Source organism: Mustelus asterias, chromosome 11 (genome assembly GCF_964213995.1).
Source record: "Mustelus asterias chromosome 11, sMusAst1.hap1.1, whole genome shotgun sequence".
Taxonomy (NCBI): Eukaryota; Metazoa; Chordata; class Chondrichthyes; order Carcharhiniformes; family Triakidae; genus Mustelus; species Mustelus asterias.
The window spans coordinates 46,038,737-46,050,889 of NC_135811.1; the positions used below are offsets into that span (position 1 = coordinate 46,038,737).

Genomic DNA, 12,153 nt, shown 5'->3' on the forward strand with positions numbered 1-12,153 from the left:
ATGTGGGAAAATTGAGGATACATTCTCTTTGCTGCAAGTGGCATTGCAAAATATTCCATAGAATCCCTACAGTGCAGAAGGAGGCCACCAACCACAATCCCACCCAGGACCTATTCCCATAACCCCACACATTTACTTTGCTAATCCCCCTGACGCTAGGGTTAATTTAGCATGGCCAATCCACCTAACCTGCACATCATTGGACTGTGGGAGGAAACCAGAGCACCCGGAGGAAACCCACACAGACATGGGGAGAATGTGCAGACTCCACACCAGACAGTGACTCGAGGCCGGAATTGAATGCGGGTCCCTGGCGCTGTGAGGCAGCACTGCTAACCACTGTGCTGCCCCCATTCTAGAGGGTAGAAGTGTTATGACCACACAGGAGTCACCTATGGTTGAGCCAGAAAATAAACCACATTGGCCTTTTGGGGGGGGGGGGGGGGGGGGGGGTAGAAAATGGGCATTGGAGAATTACAATGGGATAAGTCTAGCATTAGAACAGAGGTTGTGTGCACACCTGCGTGTGTATGTATATGTGGACAGTAGGAAGTGGTGCGGTAAATCTGAAGGAAGGATTTCCCCATGTGAAACAGAGATCAACGCTGGATACAGGAAGCAAAGCCAGCTTGGAGCCTGCAGGCCGATGGAAATTAGGGAGATTTGGCAGGTGGATAACAGGGTGCAGCATTTTCAGTGAATGGAGTCCTGATGCAGCAATCCTAGTTAGAAGTTCAGCCTCGTGTTAGTGAAAGCATGGACCAAGGTTAACTGAAGGGAGAATACAGGAGCAGCTGGAGACAACAAATAGCAGGAAAATAAACTGGTTTTGGTTGCAAGATAGTGAAATTTGTAGCCAGGCTACACATTGTGATCTGTAAACATAAGCTATCAAGAAAATGGAAACATATTCTACTTTATCCATTATAAACTATTAAGAAAATGAAGTTCAGACACCCTCAATGGAATGCTCGAGTCTATTACATCATGATCACGTGGTCATTTCTGCAATTAACTGCTGAAACACAAATGACACCACACCCAAGGGGAAGAAATCAGTACCCACATCACAGTAAAACATTGCCTGGTACACAAAAACAGAAGGCACCTTCCAGGTAGGCAATATCCCTTCCGAGGGCTAATCACTCAGAACCAACTGCTCATTCATATGCATCACGGATCTTCAGAACTCAACACCAAGTCTATTTGTTCATGACAGCTATTTGTAGTTAAGGGACCCATATTTAACATTAGATTAACTTAGTTCCCCAAGAGGAAAGAAACCGTACAAATCTTGAGCATTACTGTGATAGATGGAGGTGCCTGAATGTTTGTTAAAGAATTTCCTGAAAACCTCTCTTTAAAAAAAAGGGATTTAAAAGGAAGACCTGGACACTACAGCCAGCTAAAAGCAAAGCTTCAGAATGCATAAAAGCCAGAGTCAACAGGTCAGAAGGCATGGGAGGGAGCAAGTTTGGAGGACAAGGTGAAATGGTTGAATGATACATAGAAACTAGAAGCAGGAGTAGACCATTTGGCCTTACGAGCCTGCTCCACCATTCATTTTGATCATCGAATTACATATGTGATACAGAAGGGACAAGGCTTTTAAACTCAATACATTGGGGCAGAGGATTAGTATAGATCAGCAGTGATGGGAGCAATGAATACAGATAAATTGCAATTTGTCCAGAGTTTGGTTAAGAAAAATATTTTTTAAATTAAAAATAAACTAATCAGGGGATGATAAAAAGGATGAACACAGTAGTGATAACGGCAAAGAGAAAATTACACGTTTTTGAAACAAATATAATGTAACCTTTGAAGCTGGGGTCTAGGTACAAAAAGATGCTCAGATTGCAATAAAACATGGAGGTAGACTAGGATTGGCAGGGGTGGGGAGGTGGTGTATACACTGGTCTTTTTGGCCCATCCACAAGTTAAAATGTCAAAGATGGCTACAGGAAGAAGTGGAGAAGTACAACTGAATAGAAGACTCAGATTCCATATTTATGCTATGTCAACAGATGCGGTTACTGAAAAGGTAACAAGTTTAAAGTTTATTTGTGTCACTGTGGTGAACCATCGTTGGTTCCCACTAGGTAGTACTGAGCCAGGGTCTGGCCAGTACTACGAGTATGTATATATGCTGCTGTTGGGGTTAGGGTTGGGCTGTTACACCTGTATTATAGTTATTATGGTACATCCCAGTCGGGCTCCGCCTCCTGGGAGAGGTATAAAGGTCACTGCTCTGTCTGGGACCCCTCAGTCTGGGATCGTGTACTATACATGGTAGCTTCGTTGTAATAGTAAATAAAAGCATTTATTTCCTTGAGCATCTCAAGCCTCGTGTGTGATAACGCGCATCAGTCACAAGTAGGCTTACATCACCAGTGCAATGAAGTTACTGTGAAAATCCCCATGTCACCACACTCCAGCACCTGTTTGGATATACTGAAGGTGAATTTAGCATGGCCAATGCACCTAACCAGCATGCCTTTTGGACTGTGGGAGGAAACCAGAGCACCCGGAGGAAACCCATGCAGACATGGGAAGAACGTGCAGATTCTGCACAGGCAGTGACCCAAGCCAGCAATTGAACCCTGGGTCTCTGGTGCTGCGAGGCAGCAGTGCTAACCACTGGGGTAGAAGCAGAAACCATTGCTGGAGAGTTCAGGCTGTGAGAAGTCATGAATGTGTGGAAGTAAGCAAGTTCAGTAACACGGAGAACCAATGGATGATTGTGTGGTTGATCACAGCTAATTCAATTAAAAAAATTAAATGATGAACTGCATGCTGCAATGGCAGTCAATTTTTGACCCCAGCTGGGAGAAAGCAGGCAGTTAAACTCAAACCTCACCAATTAGTTCAGTAAAAACTCCCATATCTCAGCTCAAAAACGATCAGGGAATTCTCACGGTCGGGTTAACATTCTTCCCTCAATTATCAGCAAAAAAACCCCAGAATAATTGCTCATTATTCTGGTTTGTTATTTGTGGGATTTTTCTGTGCCCAATTTAGCTGCAACGTTTGTCCAGATTAGTGGCTGTGCATTAAAGCATTTCATGTCACAAAGTTTCCAGGAGATTCCTGCAGATGTAATAACACACGATGTAAACACAAGCTCTTTTAAGAAGAAAACAAGGTTAAAGATTGGATAGTTAGTAGGGAGACGGGACAGACGAAGGAAGGGGTGTCAATGAAACAAGTCCCTGAGCAAAGCAGCAGCTTATGATGATGATGCAAGCTTCCAGATCACGAGGCAGGGAGGGTTTGAGTTGCCAACAAAAATTTGATGGGTTTGATAGCAGTAGAATGGGTAGACAAGCAAAATAGGGGTGAAAGTGGGCCATACCATGCAATCTCAGTCTTTGAGATAAAGGGATAGAATTCCTGTAGTGCAGGAGGCCAGCATTCAGCCCATTGTGTCTGCACCGACTCTGACAGTATCATATTCAGGCCCTCTCTCGCACCCTATCCCCATAGCCTCACATCCAGTGATCAGCGAGGGTGGATGGGGACAAATATTGACTTTGAAGAGACATCGGTCATGGAGAAAGAAATCAGTTGGTCCCAAGCATCTACAATGATATTCAAGTGGGAAGATAGAGCATGTTAATGCTCAGTGTGTATTTACTCAATAGGTAGAAAGTGTCTTGATTTTTTTGTAAGCAAAAAGTGATTTACAACATTAGTTTTGCACAAAACTGTGAACGTCCAATATTAGTATATACGATGGGGAATCAATAGCAGAAGTCAAGAGGTCTGACAATAAGAAAGAATCTCTGCAGACGGATAGCAATATTGGTGTTGCGATAGACAAAGGGCGAGAGAGTTTGGCAGTGAGTTGATGAAGGAACGAGGGGAAAAGAATGCAGTGCGATGGGCGGATGCTGAGGAAGATGAAATCATCCAATCTAGCCACAGTGATTGAGGTTGGGAGGTGCCCATGGGCACAGGAGGAAACACTGACCTCTCCAAGAGTCTTTTAAACTGTTGAATTGAAATACACAAATTAATAAGACTACAAAATGCAATATTACTACCAACGCCTCCACTTTCTCAGAAGACCAAGGAAATTTGGCATGTCAGCTACGACTCTCACCAACTTTTACAGATGCACCATAGAAAGCATTCTTTCTGGTTGTATCACAGCTTGGTATGGCTCCTGCTCTGCCCAAGACTGCAAGGAACTACAAAAGGTTGTGAATGTATCCCAATCCACCACGCAAACCAGCCTCCCATCCATTGACTCCGTCTACACTTCCCGCTGCCTCGGCAAAGCAGCCAGCATAATTAAGGACCCCACGCACCCCGGACATTCTCTCTTCCACCTTCGGGAAAAAGGTGCAAAAGTCTGAGGTCATATACCAACCGACTCAAGAACAGCTTCTCCCCTGCTGCTATCAGACTTTTGAATGGGCTTACCTCACATTAAGTTGATCTTTCTCTACACCCCAGCTATGACTGTAACACTACATTCTGCACACTCTCGTTTCCTTCTCTATGAACGGTATGTTTTGTCTGTATAGCGTGCAAGAAACAATACTTTTCACTATGTTAATACGTGACAATAATAAATCAAATCAAAATCAAAATATCAGTCCAGCCTCAAATCCAGAACACCCATGATAGAAAAGGCTCAGAAAGAGATGACTGTAGCAGTTGGAGTAGCTGTAGTACTGGGCTTTAAAATGGAGAAACATTTTGCTGTCAGCGGCTGCGTTTGTTGTTGACTTCAAAGCTGGAGCTTGCAAAGCCTTAGCAATCTCTGGCGTGGATTTGACCTTTCCTGACCTCAATTTGAATCTGCTGCCAAGTCAAGGGGACCTCCAGCAACCATGACCTTATCAAGTGGGGTAAGCAGCAAATCAGGGAAGTTAAAAAGCACCACCTGATCTTTAACTTTCAACATTTTGCAGAGAGCAAAATAAGAGGTTGGGATTAAAAAGGTAGAAGGTGAAATATCAAACTTTAAAAAACAAAATTTAAATGTGGTACTTCAACTCACGAGAAATTTGACATTCCACAAGAATTAAATTTTCAGGGTCAGAGAGTTGTTCTGGACTAATTATGAATGGAGAATGCTTTAAACAAAAGTTGCACCTCATTTCAAAGGTATGACTTTTAAGCATTTTTACAGCAAGATTAATAGCATGAGTTATCAATTCCATGATTTCTAACTGATTAAAGTCTATGGGGATTTCAGCAGCGCATCCTATGAAGCAACATAGAATCACTGGCATCAACTTCTGGATTTCTACATTGAACTGCGTAAGTGCAACAACTGAGGTCTGCACTGTCACCACAAGCACAAAGACCTGGGTCATTGATTAAACCAAAATTTATAATGTTATTGAACATCAACACTTCCATGCAAGTTTGATGGATTTCACCAATCAGGAATTCAGAGGAGACTTTTCTTCTTTTGCATCTAAATATTAAAACGGACACTGATGTCACTTTTTACACAATTGCATACACAATAGATGTCTTGAAATTAAAGTTGGTAAACGCAGCAGCCATTTTACACAAAGAAATGTTCCATCAGCAACAAAGATGATAGACCAGTAAATGTGCATGTTTATAATAGTGTGTGTTTTCTGTGCAAGCAGGATGTTGGTGAGAACTGATACTCTGTTCAAAGAAATGAGACTTGTGGTGATTGAAGAACCAAGGAATTGCTGGATTGGGCCTTGCTGCTAGAAGTCATTTCAGGTTATTCAGAAGACCAAGTGGAATGGCTTTCAAAGGAGACTGGAGACAGGGCAAGGTGCCACTGAAAAGGTGAAAGGAGACAGAGTCTTCTGGGTTAGATATCTACTGGAAACATGGCATAAAGTATTTTGGATATGTTAATTAATGGTGAAGTACACTTTTCTGTAGTTTCTTGTATTAGTTGCCTATATTTTAGTTAGTTACAGTTAAAGTCTTAAAACACGAAAGATTTTTTCCAGTTGCTGGGAAATTCATCTCTTTAAAAAATATTGGTCTCCCCAGGAACTGTAGTAACATTCCTATATGATGACACAGAATTTATGTCAAGAATACCACACTACACATAATACTTGCAGAAATTGCTATAAGATTTGTGCAGTTTGCTAGGTCTCATTAAGAAGTTTTGAGTGTGGTATAATTTAACAATAAGTATTTATTAATTACTTGTAGTGAATGTGTGTATATAATTACAAGGTATAAACTAGAAGTGGTCTTCTACACACTTCTCCATCCAATATAGACTGCCTCTAGACTTGGGTCATGTTTTCCTTTACCTCACGCTGTGGACAGTACTATACCCAATCCCACATTAACTCTTTCCATTCCAAACCTTGGTTGCACTTTGGCCAATTGCTGTGTTAACAACAGTACAGGTCTTTTAGGATTGAACCCTAACACGAGGAAAAGTAGTCAAAAATACATAAAATTAACCATGAAATACATACTTGTCTTTTCCGATTGTCTCATAATCCTTAACCACAACAAGAATTGAGGAGGAAGCATTTAGGGCCTCGCCCTTCAAATCAAATTCAATTTTCTGTAAGCAGAGAAATGAGGAAATGGTCAACAAGTGTTAATCCCTAAAGTCTATTATTTAAGAAATTTAGTATGATCTCCATAACAAATCCTGAGTAACTGGCATGCTTGAAAGGCAAGCAAATAACATTGTGTAGATTAATAACATTAAAGTTATCTAAAAGCATGCAGAAATGTAAGAATATCTATCCAGAATTTCATCCTGATGGATTAATCAGTTCCCTCCATTTTTTCCCCTCAAATGTGAAGCTTATTTCAGAGGATTTTTGTTCACTAGTCACATTGCAAAAGACATAATTATCATCAAAAGCACAAGGCCTAAGCCTTCCAGACAATACAATTAGAACAAAACTGAATCAAAATAAATCTCTATTGGACCCCCAAGACTCAATTATATCCTTCACACTCTGCAATATCTGTTACTTAATAAAAGAGGGCTAGCTCTGGTCTAAACACCCTTACCTCATTCCACTCTGGGTTCAACTCATTGTTAATTGACTTGGTCTTTTTCTTTTCACCTGGAAAGAGAGTTCAACATGTGTCACGTTGGCATGTTACTTAAGAGGAGCAAACCATCAATATTTTGAGAGATAACCTGAAAGGAGAAATGTTAAGTGGTCTGAATTGGACCATGGTTCTAAGATATCCACCTTAATCATGTCATCCTGGTACCCTTACCACAAATATTGCAGCATCATTTGCACTTTGGAAACAGATTAAAAGGAGGAGCCCATCTGTGTGCCAATTACAATATGTAATTCACATTCCAGCATAGATCAATAGAACTTGGCACATTCATACACAGCAGTCCCACTCATTCTTAGCTGGTCTACCAAGTGGGATCCTGAGTCCCTTGGATACACAATGCTCTAAAATTCATATGGAACAGGGAGAGGGACTGTACCAGAACCACCTTACTAATACATATTTTATTTGAATGCATAATTTGCTTTCTTTCTGCCATTGCACTCATCTTCTTGTAGCCATTCATAGACACTCCTGAGCAGTAAGGTACAGTGTGCTTTTTAATTTGTGAAGAATCAGATATCTCACTTGTCCATTGCCAGGGTGGATTTGTAGGAAATGTCAAGATCCTCACGCAAGAGTGGATTTAGTGGAATGTCCTATTGCAATTACACTACCACAGAAATAATTTGACAGTCTAGCTGAATTCCAAATGTAAAGACGACCTAGAGAGATTCTATAAAAATCACATGACAATTTATATGATCAACATCTATGAACCCTCCCAAAGAAATCTCTTTCTACTAGCCCCTCTGCAGACAAATTTATATTTTGCAATGGACCATAGTGAATTTCCTGTTTTCATTCTTTACATTTCCTTTGTTTTTAAATTATATTTTACCTTGTGCTCAGGAAGTATTTCTGAATTGATTCATATTAGACCAGAGGATTTCTTTTTTCAATGTTCATAGTTTTCTGCAGTTCCTATATTTCTAAAACTTCAGAATGCAATTGTGTAAAATACATTTGCACCATTCTTAATAACAAACAAAGCACAGACTGGTTATATTTTGCAATTGTTGACTAGAGGGTGACACCAGACCAATTCCAATAGGAAGTATATTGTAGGTGAACATTTGCTATGAAGTGCAGAGGGTAATGGTGTGGAAGTAAAGGAGAGCTTTTAATAAACAGATAATTGTTAAAGCATTTGGATTTATTAAAAGTCTCCAAAAGCAAGTCCACAAGAGATTGCCATATTTGCTGTGAATGAACAGCCAGTTAAAGAATAAAATTGGCACAAGATGTGCCATGAGTCTGGAGAAAAGCTGGAAGGTGCTACCATCTGACCCAGGTTACAGCAATTTCTTTCTTAAATCTTCTCCCTATTATTCTACTTTAAAAAACATGTTCAAACAAAAGAGATGGATCCAAATCCTAAATAATGACTTCAATTGTTAATCACAGCTGTTCTCACTTAACATTAAGACATAGTGAAGCACTGGTGGATTGGGAAATCTACATAAGCAGCAACATATTGCTTAACACTATCTAATCCAGAGCCATTGGAAAAAATGAAATATCTTATTGCTCACACGTTGAACCCAAGACCGGACAATTAAACAGACTAGACCTATAGTCCATCAATTTACTCTGATTCGGGAAATCAATGAACATGCATTAACCCTGACAAAATTGCTCTCTCCCAGGCCTTTGCAAGGTTAGCATCCTGGTCCAATAAAATGCAAAAGAGGAAGTTTGTGTCAAATCATATTAAATTCAGTATTTAATAAACAAATAATTTCAGTAAATATCCCTGTAAAGTGGCTTAAACTTGCTCAGTTTCCAAGTATTTGAAAACACAGCAGGGTGCAGATTCATCTGGTCAGACCACATTTGGAGTATTGAGCAATTTTGGGCCCATATCTAATGAAGGATGTGCTGGCCTTAGAGAGGGTTCAGAGGAGGTTCACAAGAATGATCCCAGGAATGAAAACCTTGAAGTGTTAGGAGCATTTGAGGACTCTGGGTCTGTACTGGATGGAGTTTAGAAGGATGAGGGGGGGATTGCATCGAAACTTACAGAATGCAGAAAGGTCTGGATAGAGTGGACATGGAGAAGATGTTTCCAAGAGTAGGAGAGACTAGGAGCCGAGGGCATAGTCTCAGAGTAAAGATACGACACTTTACAACCAAGATGAGGAGGAATTTCTTCAGCCAGAGGGTGGTAAATCTATGGAATTCATTACCACAGAAGGCTGTGGAGGCCAGTTCATTGAGTGTATTTGAGACAGAGATAGAAAGGTTCTTGATTGGTAAAGGGATCAAAGATTACAGGGAAAAGGTGGGAGAATGGGGTTAAGAAGTGTATCAGCCATTATCAAATGGCAGAACAGACTCGATGGGCCAAATGGCCTAACTCCACTCCTATATAGCTTATGGTCTTATGATGGACAGTGTTGAATGAATAAGTTGCTGGTTATGTGCCCCATACCGAATTGCATTGAAGTCATCAACTTCAAACAGTTAAGATTGCAGATAACAAGCTCTCAATTTTAATGATCACCAATGTGCGGCTGAATCAGTGTTATTTATGACACTGAAAACTGTCGCAGACACAAGCTGATGGAGGAGCTAAATAGATACATACTGAGAGTAGAACCATTCATGTCAAATGGGATTGGAGCGGAGGGTAGCAAGGTCGAAGGGGGGGGTGGGGTTCAAACTCAATTATGCCTATAACTAGGATGTTCTGAAAAAAACTAACAAAAAAGTATTTGGCTTCTAGGACAGGCTTCACAAAAATTGCAAACTTATGTTCATACAAGATTTCAGTGACAGTATTGTCAAGAGAAAGAGAGAAAACACAGACATTAGTTATATGAGTCAAGGTATTGCATTTGAAGTTCTACAAGACATCAGAAGTCTTCATGAACAATACTGAAGGATTTAACTGGGGATGATTCATATACAGCTGCCCACAAACATTCCTGAAGGAACACATCTTCAGTTTGGTTATCAGAAAATGGATGCATTATCAGATTGAAACAAAGCCCTCAAAGTTCTTCCAATTTTCTCTCTTCCTTCTAAAGACCAACTCTTTGGTAAAGAGTTAGACATTTGACCTTAACCCTCTCTCCATCCCCCAACCCCTCACCATAACTCAATAACTGATTATTCACTTGTGACCCAAGTCAGCAAGTATCAAATTTAAAAAAAAAGTGGGAGAAGGTTGTCACAGCCAAACCCAATCCTGCTTTCACTTCATACAAGACCATAAGACATAGGAGCAGAATTAGGTCACTCGGCCCATCGAATCTGCTCCGCCATTCAGTCATAGTTGATATTTTTCTCATCCCCATTACCCCTGATCCCCTTATCAAGAACCTATCTATCTCTGTCTTAAAGACACTCAATGATCTGGCCTCCACAGCCTTCTGCGCTAAGAATTCCACAGATTCACCACTCTGAAGAAATTCCTCCTCATCTGTGTTTTAAAGGATCGTCCCTTTAGCCTGAGGTTTTGCCCTCTAGTTCTTCCTACTAGTGGAAACATTCTCTCCACATCCACCCTATCCAGGCCACGCAGTATCCTGCAAGTTTCAATAAGATCCCCCCCCCCCTCATCCTTCTAAACTCCAAGGAGTACAGATCCAGAGTCCTCAACCGTTCCTCATACGACAAGCTTTTCATTCCAGGGATCATTCTTGTGAACCTCCTCTGGACCCTTTCCAAGGCCAGCACATCCTTCCTTAGATACGAGCCCAAAACTGCTCTCAATACTCCAAATGGGTCTCACCAGAGCCTTATACAGCCTCAGAAGTACATCCCTGCTCTTGTATTCTAGCCCTCTCGACATGAATGTTAACATTGCATTTGCCTTCCTAACTGCCGACTGAACCTGTACGTTAACCTTAAGAGAATCTGGAGCAAGGACTCTCAAGTCCCTTTGTTTCTGATTTCCTAAGCATTTTCACATTTAGAAAATGGTCTATGCCTCCATTCCTCCTTCCAAAGTACATAACCTCACACTTTTCCACATTGTATTCCATCTGCCACTTCTTTGTCCACTCTCCTAACCTGCCCAAGTCCTTCTGCAGCCCCCCTGGTTCCTCAATACTACCTGTCCCTCTACATATCTTTGTGTCATCTGCAAACTTAGTAACAGTGCCTTCAGTTCCTTCCTCCAAATCGTTAGTTTGTTCCTTCTGGTGGAGTCCTGATTGTGTACACAATAAGTGAGGCCAAAAACAAGTTTGATAGCCATGGGGCCTAGAATAAATTCGGGAGGCTTACACCAACTGGGTCAGACAAGTTCCGGTGCCTGGAGTTTTCCTTTATGGTTTGATATGTACTGCATACAAATGGCATTTAGAGAACTTTTAACCATATTTAGTGGTGAACTGGGGGGAAGTTGAAATGACCCGCGTTGATCTAAGTGTGGAAATTATATTAACACTGGAAAGTTTTGTAAGCAGCTGTAAAACGTTATGAAAACATAAGGGTTAGAGAAGTTAGCAAAATAACTATCTCCAAGGTTACGTAGCACTTAAACTGCTGTAATCCTCGAAAAAAGGAGTGAGTCACTCCCTAAGAACGAACCTCAACAGTTGTTTTCCGAGTTTTAAAAAAATAGACGACCCCACCTTAATACAACTGAGTTTGGTACTTCAACTAGATTAGGGAGCAGTGAGTGGGATAGTAATGATTTAGTTCAATATATAAAACAGTAAAATCGATCACTTAGTGTAAAGGGGCTGAGGTTTCACCATACATCTGCAACCAGCAATTAAAATACTCTTATTAAACCAGGCAACTTACAACAATATTAATGGCATTATAAACATATTTCACTCTGCCAAGCTCTATTTTTGTGAGTGTTTTTTTTAAAAAAGAGTATGTTTGGTGCATGCATAACTCGGGTACATATTAGCACACTCACCTTTAAAGGTGACCGACGCGATGGGGTCGGGGGTCCCAAATTTTGAGTCAGGAAGGTTACTGGCTGATTCTACCAGTAAACGAAGCATCTCGACATCCCCAAGCAGCAGAGACAGATGTTCGCAGCAACTGCACTCACTCCGACATGGTTAACAAATCTGCCAACAGCTCGCTCTCTCCAGCAGTGAAAGGGGAAATGATTCAATGGTTACT

The 12,153-nt window shown here is 40.9% G+C and overlaps 1 protein-coding gene across 1 annotated transcript in view; it reads right to left on the reverse strand.

Moving 5' to 3' along the window:
- Positions 1-12,153, reverse strand: part of LOC144500502 (myoferlin-like) — a 228,154-nt gene extending 216,001 nt beyond the window's left edge. The window contains exons 1-3 of the mRNA XM_078223532.1: positions 11,942-12,153; positions 6,997-7,052; positions 6,444-6,535 (exon numbers count right to left, since the gene is read on the reverse strand). Coding sequence (XP_078079658.1) covers positions 6,444-6,535; positions 6,997-7,052; positions 11,942-12,029 — 236 coding nt within the window. The 5' untranslated portion in view covers positions 12,030-12,153. The remainder of the gene's footprint in view (positions 1-6,443; positions 6,536-6,996; positions 7,053-11,941) is intronic.